At 38.6% G+C, this 25,757-nt stretch overlaps 1 protein-coding gene across 5 annotated transcripts in view; it reads right to left on the reverse strand.

Annotated features, from left to right (window-relative positions):
- Window positions 1-440: 440 nt before the first annotated feature.
- rbm33a (RNA binding motif protein 33a) overlaps window positions 441-25,757 on the reverse strand; it is a 31,325-nt gene continuing 6,008 nt past the window's right edge. Inside the window, exons 2-20 of one of the 5 annotated variants that reach the window (XM_036217340.1) lie at window positions 25,606-25,681; window positions 25,168-25,216; window positions 24,678-24,751; window positions 24,271-24,574; window positions 21,924-22,070; window positions 21,323-21,491; window positions 20,944-21,179; window positions 19,999-20,314; window positions 19,213-19,274; window positions 14,395-14,524; window positions 13,647-14,011; window positions 13,196-13,309; window positions 13,055-13,135; window positions 12,670-12,975; window positions 11,639-12,361; window positions 6,625-6,795; window positions 5,814-5,999; window positions 5,492-5,580; window positions 441-4,798 (exon numbers count right to left, since the gene is read on the reverse strand). In XM_036217340.1, the coding sequence (XP_036073233.1) occupies window positions 4,750-4,798; window positions 5,492-5,580; window positions 5,814-5,999; window positions 6,625-6,795; window positions 11,639-12,361; window positions 12,670-12,975; window positions 13,055-13,135; window positions 13,196-13,309; window positions 13,647-14,011; window positions 14,395-14,524; window positions 19,213-19,274; window positions 19,999-20,314; window positions 20,944-21,179; window positions 21,323-21,491; window positions 21,924-22,070; window positions 24,271-24,574; window positions 24,678-24,751; window positions 25,168-25,216; window positions 25,606-25,681 (3,647 nt within the window). In that variant the 3' untranslated portion in view covers window positions 441-4,749. Of the gene's footprint in view, window positions 4,799-5,491; window positions 5,581-5,813; window positions 6,000-6,624; window positions 6,796-11,638; window positions 12,362-12,669; window positions 12,976-13,054; window positions 13,310-13,646; window positions 14,012-14,394; window positions 14,525-19,212; window positions 19,275-19,998; window positions 20,315-20,943; window positions 21,180-21,322; window positions 21,492-21,923; window positions 22,071-24,270; window positions 24,575-24,677; window positions 24,752-25,167; window positions 25,217-25,605; window positions 25,682-25,757 lie in introns of all 5 variants that reach the window. The other 4 variants (XM_036217339.1, XM_036217338.1, XM_024279890.2 and 1 more) reach the window with 4 other exon arrangements.

Below are 25,757 nucleotides of genomic sequence, written 5' to 3' on the forward strand. Positions count from 1 at the left end.
GGCACATTTTTTGTCTTAAGTGTCACAAATTGTTCCAAATCAAGTCAAACTTTATAAAAAAGTATAAAAAGCGCTTCTCATACTTTGTGCAACTCAGAATGTGTGGAGTGTTTTGATGATCCACCTCTTTAGAGAAAGAAGTAAAACAGAATCTGGATGAAGTCGAGCTTAATTTTGATAGAAAAAAAAACAAAACTGAACATTTTGGGGTTAAACTTTCACTTTAATCACATTTTAGGACCAAGTGCAGGTTGAAATCTTTAACGGAAAACAACAAACTTAGAAAAATGATGCATTTATGTGGAAAATTAAAGTCAATTTATTTATAGTACCCCATCTATGGAGAGAATTTTAAAATTTAAACACTAATAAGGATTATCAATATCATTTATTCTAGTTTGAAACTTTAATTTTCAAGTGGGAAAAAGTCAAAAACACAGTTTATGATGTTCATTATGTTTATTTTCCAGCAGTTTCTTGAGAAAAGTCGCACAAGATTTCACAGCTTCAATCGTGAAACAACAGTGGTTTACAGTATCGGTAGACATTTGACAACGATTTCAGAAAAATCCAACAGAGGAAAAACATCAACGATACATCGGCGGTGAAAACAAGACGATTCATCAACAGCTTTTCTCAAAAGGCAGCGAGTTTCAGTCGTTTGGTTTCCCGTACAGTTCGACATCAAGAAGAGTCTTTTGTTTTTTTTGAAAAATTCGACCAACAATGTCAAGAAGCTGGGATGACCTTTGGTGCAGAGAAAGCCGTAAAAGCGGCTTTTGGTTTAGAGCGTCTGCTCAATGACCCCCCGGCTGTCGTCACACAGATGGAAACCTCCATCCACTGGGCTAACAAAGAACGGTAATCCAGGCAGGCCACCCTGCTGGATACAGAAGTGGATTCAACAGCATCGAAAAATAAAAAAATGAAAAAGAACAGGTGATGAAACGGATTATTGGAACAGCACTGAGGCGGGAGAGGGGAGCAGCAGCAGCTGCTCAGGGAGGAAAAAGTTTGGCTGGAGGCGGCGCTGAAATAAAAAAGGGTTAAAAGGTGGAGGCGGCAGCTCATCAACCGATCAGGTGAACACCTCTGCTGGGGGAAAAAAAAAGGTTAAAAGAAAAGTCCATGCTGCTGCAACACTCCTGAAAACTCCACACGCTGGTTCAGCATGCTTTTAGCAACTCAAATAAAAATAAGTTTTCTCATCAGATGAGAAAATATTACTGTTAATGTGGTAAAAACATCCAAAAATAGCAAATGCTTTGTATTTTATTCATGTCATAAAATTGCTAACTGTCTTAGCTAATGCTAATCAGTCCAAATTTGTGCTATAAAACTTCATATATCTTTAAAATTGAATAAAATGTTGAAATGTGCATTATTTCATCTTTAAGGCGATAAATCTTGTTGATAAAAACATGCTAAACCACATAAAGTCGTTGAAAAAAGGTTTAAATAAATCCTAATAAAGTCAGTGCTTTCTTAAGGTGGATTTGTCCTGTAAAAACAGAAAAATCATCATTAATGTTCCAGCAAACGGTCCTGATGGAATAAGAAACATTAGAATTGATTGAAGCATCTTTGATAAAGTGACATAAAATAAACAAACAGATCATCTGCATAAATTACCTCAAATATTCTCATTTAACCTCAAGATCCATTAGCTTAAATATCATTTTAAAAGATAAATATAAATAAATGCTTGAGAATTCACAGCACATGTTGATCAATCTTTCACTGAAAGTACAAAGAGATTCAAGGTGAATCTGTTCTGGTTTTATGACACACAACAGCATCATCATCATCACCGGCAAAGCCCGTACTCAAGATTCAAATCCATAGGATTTACCATAAATAACCCCAACTGTGCTCACAACAAACACAGTACAAAAATGTCAGTCGAATATAAATAAAACTAAAAAAAAAAAAAAAAGAAGAAAAATCTCCACAACTCAAAACAAAAGAGGAAAAACATAAAGAAGTCACTTCCGACAAAACTGCAACGTACAAACAGGAAAACTTAACCCATGCACAAAGAATGAAACTTTTTCATTTGGAAACAGGGAAAACTGAGATATGTGATGTTTCAGAAACTGGAATTCATTCGAGTAGTATGAACCTTAAACGAAATGCCACTAAATTTATGAATCACATAATGAGAGCAGCAGCATCAAACCTTGAACAAAAATGACAAAATTCAGGATTTTTTTTTTTCATTTTTGTCCTAATTAGTAAAAAAAACCCTATATTTCAATCAATTTATGCTTCATTTTAGGGATGGGTGATATATATTGTTGCCAATATCGGCTGATCTTTGAGTTTATTGGTCCGATATTGTAGTTTCAGATACACTTCATTCTGGACATGGATGTTATTCCTCATAGATCTTTGGAACTGGGAAGCTTGTTTTTACAGTTATGTCTAATAGTCAGTAAATAGTCTGAAAGTACACAGATATATTTCCAAAGTTTTGAAGTGTTACTTATTCCTAGTGCTGGGCGATATGGGAAAAAAATGTATATTATGATATAGATTGTTCTATATCACAATAATGAAACGTATATAAATTGACAAAAATGTCATTTACTTTTCTATTTTTCAAGTAACAAAACGGAATAGTTACAAATGAGACATTATTTAAAGTGCACAACAGTTTCATGTTTCTTAGTGGGAAAACACTTATTTTTTCACAAAAGTTCTGCAATAAAATAAATAAAAACGATAGCAGAGAAATGGCACGATGTAAACTTAGTATCGTCATATCGACCAGCACTACTTGTTCCTATGAAGTCCCTTTCTGTATGTGAAAGCGTATAATGTGATTGTATAGTAAAAGAAAAGTTCTAATAATAAAAAATTAAAAAAACAAACAAAAAGGAAATCTAAATTTCAATAATATTGAAATATCGGTTATCGTATCGGCCGGAAAAAGTGATATCAACCCATCCCCACTTCATTTGTGCCCTTACAGTTCGTCTTCCTCGTGGAATGAGGAAGAATATCATCACAGATAAATCAAAACGTCAAATATTTGTGACCTTAAATAAATTCAGTGGCATTCCATATCAAATGTAAGGCAGCAGCTTCTTTTCCCCCACACATTTTTTTAAAAACAGTTGAAAACCTGAGTGGATTTTTGTGATAGGGAAGGGTTTTTTTGTGTGTGAGGTGAAGATCCCAACAGATTCCATCAAGTACAAGAACTTCATCAGCAGAAACAAAATGAAGGTGCACCGGCGTGAAGGCAGTGGACACACGGACACACAAGCACACGTCTTTGGACTAAAGTTAACCGGCTTCACATACCTGCATATTCACAGTATATTGGCCGTGTTTTTATTTTTTTTGGTCACTTTTTTTTTTTTAACCTATAATTTTTCCAAAGGTTTTGTGAACAGAAAGTGGTCCAGATTTCTTTCATTTTTTTTTTTTTGGTAGATTTTACTCTAAAATAGAGACAAAACTGTCCATCTGGACACAACAGCATGTATTGAAATATAAAATAGCTTGATACAACAGTAACAGAGGGAAAAAATATCTACTCATGTACATGACAGATTTGTGTAAATAATGGTTGCCCCCTCCACTTTTTTCAATACAAAAGTCATTTTAGTAACGCTTTAATTGAAAAAAAATGGCCATTATTCATTAAGAAATTAACTGGAAATGTTTGGTAAATGTAAACCTAATTGAATAAACTTAAATAATGCTTTTATGCTAATTTTTAAGTGTGAATGAGGTGGCGTAAATGTTCAATATTGTAGAATTGTTCCCATTTGAAGGTAAAGACATGCTTTATCTGTGAGACTGGTACATTTTTTTATATATTTACTACCCAGATAAGCAAATGTTGTGAGACATTCATTCAAACTAACTGGTTTTATCATAAAATGTGCATCCATTTTTAAGAACAAGTATGTTTTTAACTAATTTTTGCACCAAAAATGTTTTTTTCCCAAAAAATTATATACACGTATAAAAAAATCTATAATTACACACTACATACATCAAATGTAAAGCTCCTCACTTACTCTAAAGTACAACTTAATAAAAAAAAAAAAAACGATCTTACTTCACAGTTAAAAGACTTAACATCCAGAAGAAAAAGCAAAAAATATTTGTTCTAAATCTTCGATCCTTAAACACCAAATCAGTGCATGTTCAGACAAAAACACCTGAAGCATCCTTTATCTGAAGGGTTGAACCATCATATGCAGAATCGCCACTAGGTAGTGTTAACTGATCGCTCCTAAAAGCAGCTTTCTTCCACCAGCTGTGAGGAAACGCTGCCATCTACAGGACAGGAGAAACACTGCAACAGAAAAGGCCAAATTCTCTCCCTACTTTAGGAATCCAACGTAAATCTCAAACTAGAAAAATGTTCTGAAAGATGTCGTCGTGTCCTTCTACGTTCATGACCTTACAGCAGAGGGGAGCAACCATTATGTCATTATTACATGATACTTAAGTGTCCAGGTAAAACGAAAAAGACAAACTCCATCAAAGCAGGCGTCACTGTTCAGTGTCTCTAGTTGGTGCATTTACAACTACAGTCCCTTCGCAGGCAAAGATTATATATGTACATGCTTATCAGTCATTTTCTTATGTTCACTAGTCCAAGAAGGGAGGGAAAGAGGGGTTGATCAATGATGGAGAGGTGTTCCATAGAAGTGACAAAGTCATTCGGCGCCAGACGTTAGGAGAGGGGGAGCTTCTTGTAGGAGACGGCCCACTCGGTTGTGCTCCTCATCCATCGATGAGTGACACGTCAATGTGGGACAGGTCAATCATGTGCCTGCGTGGTTGATCATAATCACGTCTGAACAACGGTGGAAGGGAATTCTGATCCTCAAGATGCTGAACAGTAGGACTGGGTGAAAGATGTATCTCTACTGATAATTTTTACTTAAATCAATTTATTACTTATGGAAAATTTAAAAAGTTCCAAGAAAAAGTATGTGAACCCTTTGAATTTACTTGGATTTTTTCATGAATTTGTCATAAAATATCATATAAGTCACAACAGACGGTCTTCTTAAACAAATACAACACGAAAAACGTACATTTATTGTATAGAAAAGGCAAATTATTTCTCCTTTAGCTAATTGAAGCTAGAAATCAACCATCCTGGAATCCAACCTCCACCCTGCACTTCAAATATTTAAACATTTTGTTCAATAAAACATGAAAACTTAACTTTTTGTGTTGTAATTGTTTAAGAAAACTGTTGATGTGACTTAAATGAACATCAGAATATATTTTATGACAAATTCATGCAGAAATCCAAGGAATCATGAAGGGTTCATATACTTTTCCTGGCAATTGTATCTAAAAACCGTTTTTAGAACCAAACTCAATTGATTTTGACTTATTGGCACATAATCAAATTGAGATTCAATAGCGATGCCCAGCCCTACCGCATAGCAGATACAATATATTGTCGTAAATAAGAAGGTGTACTGTAACATGCTCTCAAAAAGCTGGTTACCTGTGGAAGCTCATTTGGAAGTTCAGTGCATGCTGAGGATTTGCAAACCTGGCAACTGCTTTTCTTTGCTGAGGAATCAACTTGAACATCTGCAAAAATAAATAAATTATATTATAACCTGGACTGTTCCACAAGAGGGAGTGGGGGTGGAGTGTCATCATTTATTCACTTGAAATGACACTGCCAAATTAGCTCAGCAGGGGGCGCTGCGGGATCAAATATTTGACCGGCTCCACATTTGCTTTTTTTTGGAGAGAAAATTTGGCTAAATAAGAACTTCATACATCTGTGAAGCTGTGGTTCATTTGAATTCGGTGCTAACCTCAATGGGGCCGATGGATCCGAGGAGGTTCTTCAGCTGATATTCACTTGTGGATGTCGAGAGACCCTCGATGGACACCGTACGCTGGGTATTCTCCGTTTCTTTTGGGGTCTGCCTGGCAGACACCGGACGGCCTCGACCCACGTTTCCACTTCCTCTCCCCCGACCTCGACCAGATACAACGACCTACATGAGCAACAGATACAAGAATGATTAAATTGGTAAATATCTTTTAAAGGCATAACAGTGCTGGTCCTTCAGCCAAGTGGAGAGCATTCCGTGCAGTTAAAATGTTTTTCCTGCACTGCCTCTCAGCCTTTCACCAGATTGACTCATCATATTTCTACATAAAGCATCAATGTCAGAACATGATGTGTGTCACATGATGCATCTTCATTAGAATGAGAGGTATGTTTCCCTGACTGCAGAGAAAGGGGAAGAAGACACAAAAGAGAGGAGGCAGAGGAAATATGGTGTGTGTGCGTGTGCAGGGACGGGAGCATAAAAGAGAGGCGCGGTGACGGCTGCCTTACACTGTCGGCATCAGTGAATGTGCTATCTGTGACAGGAGTCTGGCAGTGACAGGCGTGCAGAGGCCAGGAGACCTTGTGGAGCCCTCTGCGTTGCACTGCATTCAGCTTGTCAATCCTGAACTGGAATAGCGCCCTGCTTAACTCAGCTGGTATATCTACTTTTCTTTTGGCGTTGTGGCTTCTGCTACAGAAGTGTTGCCATAAAATTACATTCAAACATTGCAGGTGATAGAATCGGCGGATCAAAAGCACCAACGGATGTCTCATTGGTGACATACCCTGCTTTGCTGTTGGTTGCTTATGCCCACACGGCTAGCCTGCGGGGCTCCGCCTGATCCCTGTTGCGCCGCTATGGTAACCTTCCTTTGGACACCCTGGTTGAGTGGAGGTCCTTCCCAGTCACCCTGCTGCTGCACCGGGCCGCTGTTAGCCTCAAGCCCCTTTCCACTCTAAATGGGAATACAGGAGCGTACATTCTTATTTCACACCACGGACTGTATATAAAAACTGAACTGAGTGACCTCTCCTCTCTGGTGTCCCATAGACTACTACTGAGAAGCTATTCCACAGTAAATATGTTGCTAGAATAGCCTTTTCTTAACGTGTTCTTGCTAATCCTAAATTTATCTTCATTTTTTTCTGTAGTACAAGTTATTTAAGGCATACAGTGTTACGCTGATTTTTTAGCCCAATTTTGTGTGTTTTTTTAAAAACAGCATAACGCTGCGTCCTGATTGGCTGTTGACCTCAATCATTCTCTGTTATACAGAATGCGCTCAGTTTGCCAGATTTACATAAATCTTCAATCAAGATCAGATCTATGTTTTCATTTTATAATACTGGACTTATTTTTCTACAAAAGGTTTGAAATTGGGAGTTTGAAGACAAATGTATTAAAATGTTACAGTCTGTCTGAGAAACATGTATTAATTTTGTAGTGAGGAGTTTTACAGCCTTTAAACATCTATATTCCTACTTTTCAAATTTTACCTTTATTGGGTTATTTTTAGAACGTAATCCCCATGATAAACAAGGGATGCCCGTAAACTGGCCAATCAGATGTCTCAAAGAAAGTGCGTGCGCTTTGAACTTAGTAAATGTTTGACAGATACCCCTTTCATGTGGTAGGGGTGGTGGATTTCCAACCAGCTCTTTCTCAATTTGTGAGAGGCTGCTTTAGAAATTAGGGTTGGGTTGACAAATTTAATGAATCGGTCTGAACCGATCTAAGCTTAATAGATCACTAATCGATTCATAAAAGTAGAGATCAAGCTAGCGCATAAAGCTAAAGTCTGCTATCTTGATGCTATAATATAATGGGATTTCCCATAGGATGGCTAATGCTAATGATCAAGACACTGTTGACTAAATTAATATCTCTATATACCGACAGGCACAAATTTTCAAAACTCTTTTGAGGAAATATTTTTAAGTAACCATTTTTGTTCTAAAGCACAGTTTTTTTGCTCATACTTTCTTCTTCTTCTGGAATAAGGTGTAACGCTATAGCGTGATCACCACCTAGTGGCCAAAATGAAACGCCCTCCAGGAGAAGCAAAACAATTGTTGGAGCATCTCTGAGAATCCATGTAAAAACACTGTATGGTATTAATCTCATAATTTCACTAGTAAATTTTACAGTATGTGAACTCAGATTAATCTGAAAATCTTAAAAACATATAGTAGATTATTAATGTATTTCTAAACAAATGTGCCTAAATGTGTAAACTCAAAATGGAATTGAATAGAGAGGATTGAAAGAGTCAAAATTACTGACAATATCCAGCCCAATTAGAAATGTTGACTAAAACCGACTCGGACCAAACACGGCTAACTGATGTCATGTGTCTCCATCATGGTAGCGCTAAAAATGGCGACTGAATTGACTTCATTTGGTTGGAGCTGGAAGTAAGCAGTTTTCTATGGGGGATGTCACACTCAGTCCAGTTCTCAAATACAGTCAACGTTTCAAACAAAACTCTGGAATTTAACCCTCGCCGACAAAGATTTCATAGGTACAAGGCAGTCTTTACGAAATAAACTGAAAAATCGGTAAGCAGTGGCAGAGGATTCCTATCTGTGCGGAATAAAGATCAACCTGACAAGGTAATGGTCTCATTATCAAATAAAGTCACAGCTCAACTCTGTTGACATGCAGGGAGGAACTGAAGGTCGTCTCTTCCTCGACTCTGCAGAACGCCGTGACAGATCAATACGTGGGAAGAAAAGAGGCGCTATCTCTGACCTGTCCCCAGCTGAGAGTAAATGGATTAATCCCTTCTATAGAAATCACAGATCTTGATTGGACTCGATGCTAAGCTGCATTACACTAGAACGACAGCCCCTCCGTGTGTGTAACCCATCCCCCCCACACACACACAACCCATCCCACCTTTTGTGTTTCACACTTCTTTGTATTATCCCAGATGAAAATATAATTTGCCCCTTATCTAGAAGACTTAGCTATACAAATCCAAATCCTCAAAAGTGGCAACTTTCTTACACAGGTATTATGTCATCCTCCCCCCCAAAAAGCCACCTTCAACCAAAAAAGATTAATTATAAGGGGGTCGGATTGGCACCTTTGTTGCCTCACACCTGAGCGATAGATTGATGGAGAAAAACAAGTGAAGGACGACAAAGAGGAGCGGAAGGAGAAGAGCAGATAACATTGTCAAAGCTTTCAGTGATGACAGCGGAACAAGACACAAAGACGCTCATTTTCAGCCCAACTATGAACCGTGGCTCTTTGTTTCAACCCTTTTTCTCGCAAGATCTGATAGCTTTTAACAGGTTTCAATTAACACTGACACACTGTTACATTCATCTGCAAGAGGGCTAAGATTTGGGTGCAATTTGTTTAATCACATCCCAATAAGAAGCTATAATCGTTGACATGCATGTCTGTGTTTTTTTTAAGGAGGGATTAATTACCAATTAAGGTAAAAACGTTTCGTGCCTCTCGTATTTAATACCCACTCCAATGAAAGTGTGTGTATAATAGGGCTGCCACGATTAGTCGACTAATCGACAACTAATCGACTATTAAAATAGTCGACGACTAATTTAATAGTTGATTAGTCGTTACTTTATATTATATGGAGTCATAGTGTAGTAAAGTTGAAAGTTATAATGGTATTATTCCAGCTTTTAGGACTATTTTGGCATTTATTAAGTGTTTTTTCCAGGGTAGTTTGGAGTTTATCTAGTATTTTAGCTACATGCTAGCTATTTTGGTTAATTTAGGAATTTTTTTAGGCTATTTTGGAGTTTAGCTAATATTTCAGCAACAGGGTAGCTGTGTTGGCTAACTTAGGCTTTTTTAGCCAAGTTTGGAGTTTAGCTAGCATTTCAGCTACATGCTAGCTGTTTTGGCTAATCTAGGCTTTTTTTCAGTTTTTTTTAGGCTAATTTGACATTTAACTCTTATTTTAGCTGGCTAAGTTTTCATCTATTAGCTTTAGCGTTTTTAATCTATCAATTTCAGCAATTTCAGGTATCAGCAATAGCATCTTCAGTGACCAAATTCAGTTTACAGCATTCGCATTAGCATTATTGCAGGTAGTTTTTGGTTAGTTTAAAGCTAATGATGGTTAAGATGCGTGTTTTACATCCACTTTGTGCATGACCAGATTAGTCGACTAATTGGAAAAAAATAATCGGTGATTAGTCAACTATTAAAATAATCGTTTGTGCCAGCACTAGTGTATAATGGAGGAAAAATACTAAGATTCCTGAGTGCATTCCTGAGTAAATATTTATTGAGGTTATTGTGAATTATTGTGAATCTGGAACAGACAAAAAAACGTATAAAAAAGATTATTGCTGTTACTAGGGGTTTAACGATTAATTGATGAATTGATTTATCCAACTAGATTGATCTATTTGAGGCAAATTATTAATCGAATTGAGCTATACCATTAAAACAAATCATTTCAAAATTAAATAAATCGATTAGGGATGAGCCGATATTTCCCCAACCACTGTGGCTGATAGCCGATATTTAAGTGTCTAAGTTTAGATTCGCTTTTTGTTGCTTTATAAGAAATACACAACTTTTCTTTAACTATGCAATCACTTTAAACTTGACCTTTTAAACACATAGGCAAAAGTATCACTTTAAAACTTGGAAAATATATCTGAAAACATTCAGACAATTTATTGATCTTTAGATGTGACGGTAAATATAAGCTTTCTATTGCCAGGGATCTATTAGGAACAAAATGTATCCCTTTTTTCCCGTACACTTATTTAACTTACACTTGATTATTTTACAAGAAATACTAAGAATCTGGAAAACTTCGCCTGCACTGTTCAGTACCAGGTATTTATCTCTGAGTCACACTAGATGAACTTTTTGCTAAAGATGTCCTGGATCAATTTTTGGTAATTGAATCAGATCGTTCAAACTGAACCAATATTGATTATGAATCTGATCAGCAACCACAAATTATGGCATTGAATTATTAAAATGTATTTTAACACCCGTAGTTGTTTCGTAGAAAATACACTAGGCTGGCTACAAGGTGCTCAGTTCAAATCTGATCAATCCACTTGTAGACGACTACATCGGCACACATGTTAGTTTTCCTAGTGTAAGCTGGCATCAGGCTCAGAACTACATGGCTGGATAGCTTCAATATTGCTCGCCATTTTTGTTGCACCGGTAAAATAAGGTTGGAGTTGTGAAGGGCTGTAAGCTAGTGAGAGTGTTACCAGTTCCACCCACAACCTTAGAGGCTAATTTCAAATGAAATGCAGCCACATAACAGAAACTATGTCCTAGAATACTTTTTTTTTTTGGACTAATACGACATAATCATAATTTAAACACCACTGGGAATACTTTTAAAATAGATCAAAAGATCATTGGAGTGTGTCTTTAAAAACAATTCTCGTCTGTCTTGAAAAGAGGATATCAAATATCAACCTTTAAGAGCAACGATGAGGCGTTTGCCAACTCCACAGATAAATGTCAAACTTATCTCCAGCTTTTCTGTTTCAAAGGTAAAAATTATGTCTAGACATAGTGGCTTAAATACCACTTCCAGAAACTTCACGGGGGGGGACTCTTAACAAATCAATTTCGTCAAAATGACAGACATCAGTGTGTCATTCCCATAGGTTAGACATCATCTAGATTACAAAGTAGACAGTTTGGGCAATCACTGGCATTTCTTTTCAAAGCTGTGTAGCTTCCCTTGTGGATAAAATCTGCTAAAAGATGATCAAATAAATGTCAGAGCCGAACACAGAGGAAGGTGTCGGATAAAAAAGGAAATGTGCGCTCACCGGTCCTGAAAGTTTGACGACTCTAACTTTTTGTGGCACTTGCTGGCCTTCTGTACTAGTGGCTCTGGCTCGCTGCATCACAGTCCTTTTAGCTCCGGGTTTGGGTCCTTGGGTCTGGGCCGGGCCTTGGTTCAGCGATAGAGTCACAGGGATGTTTTGTGGCGCTTGCACAGCCGGCGGCTCAGCGTTGGGTCTGTTAACACCCTGCAGGATGCTGTTCTTTCGTGGCGGATTTGGTGGCTGTTGCTGATTCTGCTGGTGCTGCTTCCACTGCTGTTCAGGACCAGTATTCGTCGTCCCCAGCTGCAGGCGCTCTTTCACGTTCAGTCGGGAGGTTGGAGTCTGAGCGGCACTGCTGGGAGGGACGCTGTTGTCTTGATTGAGAGTTTTCGGTGTTTGGTTTGAGGCCTGTTGCATTTGTTGAGGTCTCTGCTGCTGGGACAGCAGCGGTCGTTTTTGTTCCGTCTGTAGCTGCGGCGGCGGCGGTTGCTGCTGCTGTTGTGCAGGGTTTTGCGTTTGCTGGTTTGGCTGAGTTTGTGTCGGAGCATTGCCTTGGCTCTGAGTGTTTGTCTTTGAGTTAAGCCTTTCCAATAGTTCCTTCTTTCTGACACCAGCCTGCATCTGTCTTCTCATTTCCTTCCTTCTTAAAATCTCCTCTCTTAGACGCTTCTGCTCCTCGATCTTAAGACGATATTGCCGAGTCTCCTCGTCCTCATTGGGATCCTGCAGCAATGAATAGAAAGTGAATAAATTACTATTTATTTCCTCACCCAAAAAAAAAAAAAAAAACACAAAAAAGAAAAGAAGGAAGACAGATATATTAAAAGTCCTAAGAGTATCATCTAATTTTATTAATTTAGTCCGTGCAATTAAAAATCTGACGGGCAACTTTAGCATCCACTTTAGTAGCCTATAAGAAAATAAAGGTTTCCTCATCTTTTAATAGCAATTTGCCATCATTTGGAAAAAACTGGTGATTTAATATTTTCTGTTCTTCCCATTTTAAGGAGGAAAAAGCCTGAATTGCTGACCTGCTGTGCTGTGCTTAAAGGTGTGCTTTGGACTTCCATGGGAACATCCGGCTTGCCTGCTCCTGCAGGCTGCTGTTCAGTCCTTGTAACAGCCTGGCCTCTTCCTCTGCTGACGCCAGACATGGGCTGAGGCGTCTGCCCGGGATAACTCCTCTGCGTTGTCCTAGCAACGGTCTTGATGTTAGTAGCGGAGGAGGCGGGGACTTGTGCGGGGCGGGAGCCACTCATGTTTGTGGTGTTTGTCGCTACGGGGAGCTCTCGCAGGTTGCTGTTGCGCTGCTGCATTTGTTTGGATGCAGGTGCATTCTGAAGAGTAAAGTCAGACACAATTTGTACAAAAAGCAAAATATTTTCAGCTAGTGGATTAATATGTTAATTTTATCACCATTCTATGCCTGTTAGGCATGCCGCGTGCTTGGGCGTTCGGGGGGCGGCCAGGCATCTGTCTGGGGCTGCCGTGGGCATGCTGCTGATGGAAAGGATTCTGGCCATGATGCATCATGGGTAGGGGTTCTCCGAGATGTACCTGTGGCTGCTGATGAGGCGGTAGCTCTTGCCTGTGGTGCTGCGGGTGCATGGGATGGGATGACAGAGGGTCGTGATGTGGAAGCGAGGAGACAGGAGGGCCAGGAATTAAACCCTGAAATATCAGAGGAAAAGTACAAAATGTAGTCCAGAGATTTATTACGGTGACACCAGGAAGATAATTATGAACAAACCTCATTTGGAGCTTTGGACAAGACAAAGTGAGCACTAATCACCCATAATCAGACAATCCACAAAGCAGAAATTGAATAGGAATGACATCACTAGAGGGAGCTCTTGTCTATGTTACTCCATATGATGCAGCAGCAGATAATGTAGTCAACTCAAATACAAGTAGTCCTCAAATGTCCTCATTTAATAAACTAACCAAGATTGTATTCATACAGAAGAGGAACAACCGCATAAAAGCCAAGAAAGGCAAAATCACTTACTCTTATTCGTACCTGCATCCCAAACTGAACTTGTGGATGGGGAAAAATGTTTCCCTGCTGGCCAAATGCGTGACGAGGGCCTGCGAAAGAGCGAGGCTGGTTCGGGGGGGCGCCCTGCTGATTGAAGTTCAGCATTCCCTGGTGACCTTGGTGGGGAGGGAGGTTGGGTCGAGAGGGTTCTCTCTGAAAGAGTCCTAGCGGGTTTTGGCCCGGCTGGTTGAAGGATGGTCTTGGCGGGCCAAAGCCCATATGGCCCTGGCCTGGCAGCTGCTGGTGGTGGAGGCTGTTGCCGCTGTTCAGGAGAGGGCCGGGACCCTGGTGATCAAACATGTGTTGCCCTGGAAACCGTGCTGAGTCCACACGCTCTGTGTTCACGCAAGGAGAGTAGATAACAGAGATATCAGTGTGTTTGTTTATTGTTTCAGTAACAGCCTCTCCAGGTGTACAGTGTTATGACACGACGATTACAACACACAAATGTATCAAGGTGAAAGGGTAAACAACCACGTAGGTTAATAATGCTGCATTTAAAATGTGAAAATGCATTAATATGTATGTTTAATGCTGTTTCCAAGGTTCATTCTGATGTATATATATACACACATGCATTTAACATGAGTTCTGCTAATAGAGCAGCAACAGAGAGCTAGCAGCATACCCTCTAGGTACAGCGCTGGAGGTGATGAATAGGGGTTAAATATTCTAAGAGAGCTTTGTAACCCCCGTCAAGGCTGGGTGCGAGACTCACCTCCCATAAACATGGGCTCTCTGTCCTGGGGGCCTTGATGTGGCTGGTTTCTCAAGGGCTCCATGTGATGAGGGGGCCGCTGGGGCTGACCAAAATTACCTGGCAAGTGCTGCTGAAAGTCTCCTGGTCCCTGAGAAAGCATAAAAGTACAGAATTATAGGGCATTCTGGGAAAACCACACACACAAAAAGAGGAATGTGCTGGGCAGTGCAGTGAGCCGTGATTGAAGTGCCGGAGTCATTAAACAGATACAGAATCATGAGTTTAAACATCAATATGCATTCCAATATCAAAGAAACCCTTCAGCGTGAATCTATAAGCAAACCTGGATTAAAGCTACTTTGGGATCTGTGATAAAACCTTCTAGAAGCCGGTCTAACAAGGAAAGGGTATTTCAGCAGGGGATAAGTGCCCTCATCTTTGTTTAAACTACTTCACGTGTTCAACAGCTTTTCACTCATAGCATGCATGCTACTTCCCATTTACCCAAGAAAACTAGATAAAAACCATTTAATCCCTCTTTGGAATTCAAATCCCCCTCATAACCATCGTCTTTATTCTTTTAAACATCCATCTCTGTTGAAAAATTAACCTGCTATTCAACATGTGGCACTTACACAAATGGACTGCTTGCCTCCTTCAAGCCTTTTGTAAATTACTTAAGATGCTATCAAGGCTTAATCCATCTTTATTCCACTTCTGGGTGGAGGTATTTAGTAAGAAAAGGTGTTGGAAAGGCTAAAAGGCCAGAGTTCCAAAAAACTTGCTTAACATAAAGTTAATGGAAGGTGCTTTACAAAGACAGCGAATCACACTGGGGGCGCAATCATCCCATTCTGAAAGGTCAGACAACCAGGTTTGCACAATGAGGACTCTGGTGACCATATAATACCTCTCAAATAACACGGCTCATCCTCTCACTTCTAATCCAGGATAAAATGGTGGGTCAGCCGCTCAATAGGAACTGATATATAATGGAAAATAGCCATAAGTTATGGCATCTAAATTCATATCTGCATCAGTCTATAAAAATGAGGGCACTTTTGCAACATTCATGACAGAAAAATGTTAAAAGAGAGAAAATGAATGCCAAAAGACTATTGATGTTAAGTAATACTCTTTAATCCTTTTATATTGGAGTTGTCGGCGGCGACAGCGAATAACAGTCTTTGAACTACCGTAACTTTAGGACTGTTTGCACAAATTAGTCCTTTAACACTTTAATTCCAGTGTTTACAATTTTTTCGACTGCTGTAACTCTTTAATGTAATTCCGTTGGATTCTGAAGAAAAGCAGCACTTTCAGCGACTTCATGCCATTGTGCGTTACGTAGCAGGTGTTCTCAGCGTCAGAATTAGTTCTTTCACAGTGTGAACAGTCAAATACGTCTGGTATGTTAAAGAACGAGTGTTATTTAGATGTCGCTGGCAACATCTCCAGTGTTAAAGGGTTGATGTAATTTCAACGGATTCTGACGCAAAAAAACTGGCAACATGAAGTTAGCTATTACATATATTGCGTAAAGCTGATTTTTTTCTGCGTCAGATTCAGCTGGTTTACATTCATGCATAAACACCTAAGATTCAAGATTGATTTATTGTCATATGCACAGTTTTCGCTGACATATGAAGTTACATCCCAGTTCCAGAACAAACAATTCAAAGTTGACTGAGGTACAGCAGTAGTCCGTGCAACTCAACTACTGGAATCCATTGAAAATACGTTATTTGCCATAGTGGTTGAAGAGTTAAGGTCATTCAAAAATGTCAACACTGGAGCTAAAGTTCTGAAGCGTTACGTAAGGAAGACTCCGGTTAGATGGAGAAACCCAGATCACTTTCCAACTTTTTTAGATTTGATCTCACGCTACACAACAGTCTCTCCACAAACTGACACTCTTACAACAGCTGCTTTGCTTGCCGTTTGCTCATCGATCATTTTCTAACTTTTTGCCAAACCATCGTTTTTGGAGTACAAAATGCATTTTTTGCAGAGTTTGGTGAGGGATGTGACTTGTATGGAATAATAATAGAATTTTTTCATAGCACTTTTAAAAGGTACTCAAAGATGCTTACAAAACAAACAAATTAAATTAAGGAGAAACAGTGACAAGAAACCGTCAATTTAAAATGGAGATAAAAAGAATAAAAAAAAATAAATCAAGATTAAAAGCAGTTTCAAAAAGATAGATTTTAAGAAGTTTTTTTTCTTTAAATGAAGAAAGGTCAGCGCAGCCCCAGATGTGTTGAGGTAGCAGCGATGGATAAAGGCCTCGTCTCCCCATATGTGTTTTTTTTTAAATAAATAAACTAGCTCACATTCATTATTTTTTTTCCCACTATCAGTATTTGCTACTAATAGCAATACAGAAGAAGCAGCACAGGCCTCTGATGAGTTTTTCAAAGTGACAGACAGTGAAGAATTTAATGGATTTAGTAATCTGAAGTGCTAAAAAGAGTTCAGTTCACTTTTTATCGTGTTTTTTATGCTATGGTTATCCGGTTCATATGTTCAATCAATCAAACTTTATTTATAAAAAGTGTTTCTCGTACTTTACACTGGGGGTAATATCATAGTAAAATGCTAAAATGACAAAAAACTTTCTAAAAAAAAATTCTAAAAATGTCGACAAAAACATACTTTTGAATAAACACAAACCAACTCACGTGATAACTCATTCAAAAAAACTGCGACGAATGTGAACAATACTTTGCTTTACAGCAGATACATTCACATTTCTGTCACAGCACTGGCGTGCATCATCATCTATCTTATTCAGGCCATGGAGAAGCAAGCTAAGTGGGAGCGGTTTTCAATTTTGGGAAATCGTAGTTGGTGATTTTCCAGAGGAGCTGCGGATCCAACAATTCTGCATGACATGCTCAACTTTTGATGAGCTGTGACACTGTGGGATTATGCAGTTGTTGGTCACGTAAATCATATAATTTGAAAAAGTGTTTCCATAGCAGTTTTACTAAATATATCAATTTCAATACACCTTAAAAACCAACTCTTCCAATTGCAATACGGCATTTTTGAAAATCGTCATGTTTCCATTAGGTACATTTATTATTGAAAATCCAATTTATGGTCTGAACTCATGGTGCTTAGACTGATTTACCATCAATTTTGGTCCATATTATGCACATAGATTTAGGTAAAATTCCATTGTACTATTTAAAACTTTACATAATATCTCCTGAAAACATTCACAGCTTAATTTTTGATCAGTTATGGTCAGTCTGCTTGTGTCATGTGGAGTTTCTGTCCAAAAAATCCCAGTTAAATCACCCCACATAAGCAGAAAAGAAAAAGATTTTTGAAAAAAAATCCTCCACAATGCAGAGAATCTACTTTTTCTCAAATCTGTCAAAACAATGATTGAATTTTTTAATAATTTATATTAGGCTGAGTATTTACTGAATTACATATATTTAAAAACTTAGATGTTTCTGATTCACTTAATCCGCAAGTAATATTTCAAACAAACTAAAACCAGTCATTTACTACAACCAGCTCGTACAAAATCCCCTTTCAGTTTTCCTAATGTGCTGAATATTCTCTAAATCAATAATGTAATTAAGAATGAGCTGACAGAAAATGAGCTGCTAATTTCTGAAATAAAAAAATTCAGGACAGAATAAACATTTCCAATAATGACTAACTGGCGTTGAGATTAATATTTTAAAACCCGTCTCACAGCAAAAAAGAATTAATGCAATAGTACTGGAGGCTATGACCCCCCCTATTTGCCTGGCCTTTCAACAATTAAATTTGATGTGATGATAATGTATGATAATCATGAGTAATCAGGTGCCCACTGGTAAATGGAAAAGTGCGGCGTGGTGTGTCACCTGCATTTCAAATGGTTTCTTTGGCAACACCAGTCTAAATGAGCCCGACTTCAGGGAATCCAATGCTGTGCTGTTCATCAGCTAACTTATCTGCATATTTATCACACCACAAATGACTGAATAGAGTCCCTTACTATTGTGCCCTTAGTATCCACCTTGCTTGTAGACTTTTGTGATCATGCTTGATTGGAAAACAAACATTTCAAGCGTGATAAATACAAAGCAGAGCTTTTGATTAATGTGAACATCTCAGCTCATCTGATTGAAATAGGATTGGGCCACTCGCTGATAGCTCATTTGCATAAACCCATATAATATGCACTTTCCAGAAAGATGTCAGGCAGCATCAGCACCACCTGATGCCCAAGCACCACTGAATAGAAAAACGGATTGACTCTAGGCACTTTGGCTGACTTCCTAACATGTCAGTTCCCTCAATACAGTAATTACTTGAACAGTATTTCTGTCATCTCCAGGATGGCTTCTTTGTGAGTCAAATAAAAGACCTGTTCTTAGAGAAAGTGTGCAACTTCAAATCCCATTGTCTGACAGGAAATTCAGACTTCAGGGAATTATTTACACAAAAAGGAAAAGGTGTTAACCCTCATCCAAACAAACCAGCACATTTTATTGGTTTAAGTAGAGTTTTGAAAATATATTAGAGCACAAACATTCACAATTCCACCACATGACAAGCAGGTAGTGTGAACAAATCAATCCAAAAAAAGCAGCTACTTAAAACCTGTCAAAGCAGCCCTAGCTTGCAAAAGTCTACTGCCGGGAGCTCTCATCATGCATTTCCAGCTGTGCAGCTAGACTCCTATCAGTGTTTACCGATTTGCTTTAACGGCATTTGGGTAGGGCACAGTCTTAATTGAGGTAATGATATTTCCTTCACTAAAAGGAATGTTAACTGAGAGGTGAGGTGAAGCGAAAAGAAGGTTGAGGAGCAGCTGCAACTCACAGGGAACCTCTGAGGACCCACAGCAGGTCTGGGCTGGCTCTGAGCAGGAGGCATCAAGGGCACTGCAATGAGAAGAAGAGGGGCAGAAATTGAGAGGTTGAGGGGGAAGGGAGCAACGTTAAAATAAGAGGCAGCAAGCAGAGAGAGGGCATCCTTTTAAGAAGGAAATTATATCTTCAAGCTGACGGTTCTTAGGGGTTTATGTCAAACTCCGGCTCAGATTGGATCAGCTGGGACCTTAAGAAAATAGAAAAGATCTTCTAAAACAAATAACGCATTTTCTGCTTCACAATGTCTGGCAGAATTTAAAAAAAAACATGATTTGATGTAGTTGGCCGTCTGTGTAATTAAAGTAAATGAAACGATTTGACAGCTGCTACAACTAGTAAAAAGCGATTTTCGCTCAGATGAGTGGAAATTAAAACACAGATGCCCTGCGGAAAATACAAGCTGACATACCATATGCAGTACTTGCTGTTTTTTAAAGAAAAAACTCAACGAGACAAATTTTGTAAACGAGAATTCATTTGTGAATTGCTTTGACAGGCAACCAATTTTGTTTGTCGTTTCTCTGGAGTACTTCAAACATCAAAAACAAGAGTGTGTGGATGGATGAATGTCACAGTGGCCTCAATTGGGCTGCAAACATCTGTAAATCAATACTGTTCTACAATTTTGATGTGATAAGAGAGCAAAATATCTTGCTACCTTCTTATAAACTCATAGAAGTAACAACACATATCAGAGAAATACATTTTAAAAGGTTAAGTTCAAATGGACAGGAACCTTGCACAGACGACTGCGATGGTCCTCTGAAGTGAGGGTTGATGTGGATGTTTTTAGGATGCGGAGGCTGCTGCTGCTGGTGATGCTGGGGGAAGTTGGGAGGCGGCGAGCTCATCATTCTCGGGGACGTCTCCATTTGTGGCCGCAGTGGCGGGGAGCGGTGCGCCATGTGGGGGGGCATGAGGGGCTGAAGAGACTGCTGGGGAAGGGGACGCCCGTGATCCTGGAAGGGGTGCGGCCCTCTCGGACGTGACGGGTGGTGCTGATGGGACGGAAGTTGGTGCTGATGGGGGGGAGCCATTCGGGAAGACGGCTGTTAATTGGAAAAATAACAAAGATGAAAAACCACTTGTCAAAACACAAGTTAAGATTGGGACTTCACATGAAGACCAACCAATTAAATTCACCAGCAAGACTTCAGCTGGAATTCAGTTCTGTTTAGATTTCCTCCTAAGTTACCAATTCTTAATAACAAAACAAACCTAATCACTTTCAGAGGAAATCCTCAATCATGGCACCACTAAATGTTGGCACAGTCATCATATAGTAGGATGATGGCGCAAATTGGTCTTCATAATTGGTCAAACAAACATGCAAGTAACCAAATGTAACTCGACAACAACAGGATGCAGCAAAAAACCCTCATTAACCGCAGTCAACACAATGTTTGTCAACACGTCATCGATGTGCCAATGAATTTCATTTCCACCGTTTGTTTTGAATTTTACTGCTTACTATCACTAATTAACACAAACCTTCTGTTGGAGTTACACATCAAGTGGCTTTGATAAGAACTTTCAATTTGTTAAAAGGTTATGAATAATTGAAGCTGTCAATACATTTTTACTTATTTTTTACAAATAGCCTTTTACTATTAAAAGAGACACATTTTTATTATTTAAAATGTTAGTATTGAAATAACATCAAGATGCTACAGAAGTTTACCTGTATGTTCATGTTTCCCATCAGGGGAGGCATTTGCTCATGCATTCTTCCTCTTTTTCCTCCTCTAAAATCTGGCGATCCAAAACCAGAGAAGCCTCCTCGGCCTCTGCCTCCTCCTCCTCTTCCTCCTCCTCCTCCTCCTCGTCCTCCACCTCGGCCTCCGTACCGGTTTTGTCTCTTCTGACGCTCTTGCTCTTCGAACGCCATCAAGTCTTTCTTGGCTTTCTCTGATAGCTCTAATGATATTTGAAATAAGACGAATTAAGAAAAAATCTGGAAAATAACGTTATTTCTTTTTTACTTAAAGGAAGAAAAACCATAAAGTGAAAATGTTTAATTTCTTCCCCAGCAACAGACTAAAGTTATGAATTATTTGTACCTAGTTTATCAGGAATGTTCCGTCTTTTATTGCTTGCATCTGCCAACCGCTCGATAGCACCGTCCTTCCTCTCAGATTTGAACCGCAGTCGTCCAGACTCTTCATCTTCTTCCTCTTCCTCGTTTGATTCCTCCTTTGATTCGTCTTGGAGCATAGCTTCATTTTCCCTCTGTAAACATTCATATCATGAGTTTGTCGTAGCACTTCAATGTGTTTCTTAACTAAAAGTCTGTCAATAAAAACAATTTACAAAAAAAATAGAAGATTTCCTTCAGTTCTCTCGCCTCACGACTGCTGTTTTTTTGTTTTTTTTTCTCAGGAGATAAAAATAATTTGAAATAGTTGGAATGAGGTCGTTTGGTTTCTGCGTCTACTTATTAAACAACCTTTTGTGGTGTAAAGTGGTCATACACAAGTTTACAAATGTCTGCAGCTCTCCTTATGCACTTGGTCCCATTACAGTCAAGAAAAATGAGACAGACGACACGTAGATAATTGATTTTAGGATCAGACCGACCTTCCAAACATCCATGACTTTTGCATACAACCAAATCTGAGGGAGGGGGTTCATGAATAGAAATGTACTAAAGGATTGGCATACCTCCTCTGTGTCATAGACTCCACTTCTGTCCATGTCAGTGACATCTTGTTCTTGCAGTTCTTCACCAACGTTCTCAGCATCGCCTTCCTGAGCCGTGCCATCCATATGAAGAGGCTGCTCCTCATAGGAAGTTTGGTATTCGTCGTCCTAAAAAAAAAATGACAGACCAATTATAATTAATCACCAATACATCACCTAATTTCAGTAATTCGTGAAAACTATACTCCCCATTTTAGCAATGCATTAATATGAAATGACGTTTTAAATAAATAAATAAGACAGATGAAAAACTGAGTCGAGCTTGAGTTTGTTGAATTAATAAAATCTGTTTTAGACAGAACTTCTGGCAAATGTAGAAATATAATAACTCCATACCAAGTAAACATACCAAAATTATATGGTAAGAGTTTGGGGGGGAGCTCATGGGAACACCCCCCCACCCCAATCTAAGCCAAAAATTTCCATAACAGTGGGAGCAAGGCTTCATTACTATTCCTGACGGCATTTGAAATTCAATGAGATGTAAATGTTTGACATGATATACAGAAATGCAGGCAGGGATAAAAACACTCCTCCCTGCTTCAGTGATGGTGAAAATATCATTGACTGACTCCTCACAAATCACTCAGTTATTGGTCGCACTGTAAGTTCATGACTCCATGTCGGAAAAGATGCTGGAATGCTCTGAGGTGACAAATCCTTTTTATTCCACAACAACTTTGTTTATTTTCTCGAAACGGTTAAGATATTTACCAATAAGATTTATTCCAATTAGGTTTGTTTAAGAAAAACAATAAAAATTCAATCAGGTTTTCAGCTAAAGGCATTAAATATACTTAGCCCACTCAAAAAACTATAGAATTTTTAGGACTTATTTGTCGTAGCAATTCAAAAAAATGCAAAATGAAGATAAAAAATTACAAATACAAGTTGCACTATTGGGAGAAATTGATTTAACAAAATACAGGAACATTTAATCTTGAAAGGCAAATCATGTATAATAATAATAGAGTGAATATATGCAGGTTTCATAACTGTTGAACATTAATGCTTATTTTGCTCCATGAAACATAGGAGGAATCTAGTATATTAGTACAATATATGAACAATTATTCTGATAACTGTAGAATAAAGAACACGCTAACAAGTTAACTAAACTCTTTATATCACTTCAAATGACTAAATCTGTTGAATTTTTCATCCTTTTTGTCCCTTTTAGATCAATTCCACCAAGCCCAGCGTAAGATTGAGTGACACTTCTTTTTCTGTGTTGCTATCCATAGCAAATATTGATACACACATCTACAACTTAGCGGTTGATACTATTTAACTCTTAAAAAAATAAACACATTTAAATCGGACTTGAGTTTAAGTTGCATTCCAAGCGAAACTAAGTAAAAAAAAGGCAACTTACATTACTAAAATACAAAAATAAAAACACTTAGAAAGCCAGAAAAACAAGCACCTTCCTAGAAAAGAAAAACTTAATCAGATAAACTGCTCCACATAGAGCCCGTTGAATACAATCGTAAGGACAATGTCACGGCCAAACAGTTAAGTGACCCGGTAAACAGCTTTTGCACAGAATTCAAATAGACATTCACACTAGCAGACATCTTTAAGATCCAAAATAGGCAGCCACTTTGGCTAAGAAGGTCAACATCTTATCTCTGTTAGGAGAAAAGAGGTAGGCCAATATATCTGTCAGGTGCCAAACACAATCACATGATGGCAAATGGAGCGTAACAGACATTTGCACATGGATCCGGCCTTATCTTTGATCCTCTTAGCCCAGGCTAAGAGGAAAGGGAAAAGAATAAAAAAGAAACTCCCATCAATCATTAGAAAACTGTATGGAGTGTCCTTAGGAAGGTCAATAATCTTTTCACCTGCATGAGACTTTATCAGATCCAGTCTGAAGCCAGAGAAAAAAAGCCCCACACATTAACCTCTCCCGATTGGCAGCACATCTCCAACACAAAGCAGCTTTTTACACCCCGAAAGATACAAGACCCAAGGTCACAATGGCACAGGGATTTGGAGGCGACAACAGAGAATTACCCCACGCCAAACAAGCTGTCAACAAAACTTTGTCAGCAAGATGGAGAAATTTGCTGGCAGGATGTGATAATGAATCTAATCACCCCCCTGCCCAAAAATGCCGACCAACATCTCCTTCCACTGAATAGATTTTCTATCCTGAGTGCCTCTTCAGCCGGACGAAAGAAGTGACATTATCTCAACCACACAATAGAGATGGACAGGAAAGGGATTGGAGAATTCGTGTGTGTGTAAGAATGTGTGTACAGGGGTCTTTATATAAGAGTAAGCAAAAGTGAGAACTCACTTGAAATTCACCATCTATAGGCTCATTGATTTGGATGTCCAGCACTTCATCTTGGAACCCATTGTCATCGTCACATAGGTCTCTCGTGTAATCAGTCTGGTCCTCAGAGATCTCCGGGTTTTCTTCCTGGCTGTATTCTTCAGCATATGCCTCTCCTTCCTCCTGCTGGTACCCCTCCTCATCCCCTTCTTCACAGCCTTCTACACCCAGGTTCATAACATCATCTGTGTAGTTTACATCTTGAAGGTTGCCGTGTTCATCATATGATGCACCTATGTCGTATGTGGCACTGACGTCCCTTTCACTAAAACAAAACATTTGGAAAAATCACCATTAAAACTCATTGTAAGTATTTAAAGAAAGACGGAACTAAAAAGCAAAACAAGGAAAGTTCTAATGCAACTTACTCTATGTTTGCATCCTCATCATCACTTTGAAGAAGGTCATCATTCAGCTCTTCATCTGAGATTTCTGAGGGATTCTAAGACAAAAAAAAATAGTTTTAAAATTAGGGTAATTTCTAAGTCACGTGTAAGCTTGTGTTGGGGTATGTAGAAAACGCATTGGGGCAGAAGGCCATCTCCAGCCCCAAGGGATGCTTCAACTTCATGTGGTGAAGGCAATCTGGCCAAGTCAGCACAGTGTTTTTTTGTCCACTGCACTTCCTTTTTGTCCACATCAACTATTCCCCCTGTGGAGGAGCCATCTGCTTTTAAATGCAGTCAATGTGACCATTCTCTAAATGCTGTTTTAGCTCTAGTACTTAATGTTTTGAATGTTATTCTACTAAGAAAACTCACGTGAAAAAAAAAAAAAACTAATTGGGTACATTTTGTGTCAGACACGTACACAAACATTCACTACAATGCAATATAGAGTGCATTTGAACAAATTTACCTTTTTACTAGATAACCAATCCTCTTCCAACAGTTCTTCTTCCAAATCGCTATTGTGAAGAAGCAAAACAAAAAAATAATAATAATAATTAGACATTTGCAATGACCAAGTTCAAAGACGGTACAAAGGTGCAACAGAACAGATGAGCTTAGGAAGAAAGAATAACACTAAACCAGCAAAAAAGCTGGCTTTTATAGGCTGGCTTTTATACTCATTTCTTGGCAACGCATTTCCACTTTGCCTATTTGGTTGTAACTGATAAAATGTTAATTTACAACAAATACTTTAATCCTGGAGAAATGAATTCTACACACTGTAGAAAATTATATTGCAAATGCAACACAAAACATACAAAGTTTGAACCATTTTAAAATGAAAAAGCTTATTTCCTGAACTTTGGAGCCAATATGCAACAGAAGAGGGACCACAAAGTTTTACCTTTCTATAGTATCATCTTCGCCTCTTCTTCTGCGCGAACGCTCTGCACCAGGTTTGTCGTATTCAAAGTCAAAATCTGTTAACAGAAAAAAAATTAAATTGTTTTACTTGCATTTGACAGTATAAAAAATAACAAGTACTGTTTTTGATTT

The sequence above is a fragment of the Oryzias melastigma genome, linkage group LG20 (assembly GCF_002922805.2).
Source record: "Oryzias melastigma strain HK-1 linkage group LG20, ASM292280v2, whole genome shotgun sequence".
NCBI lineage: Eukaryota > Metazoa > Chordata > Actinopteri > Beloniformes > Adrianichthyidae > Oryzias > Oryzias melastigma.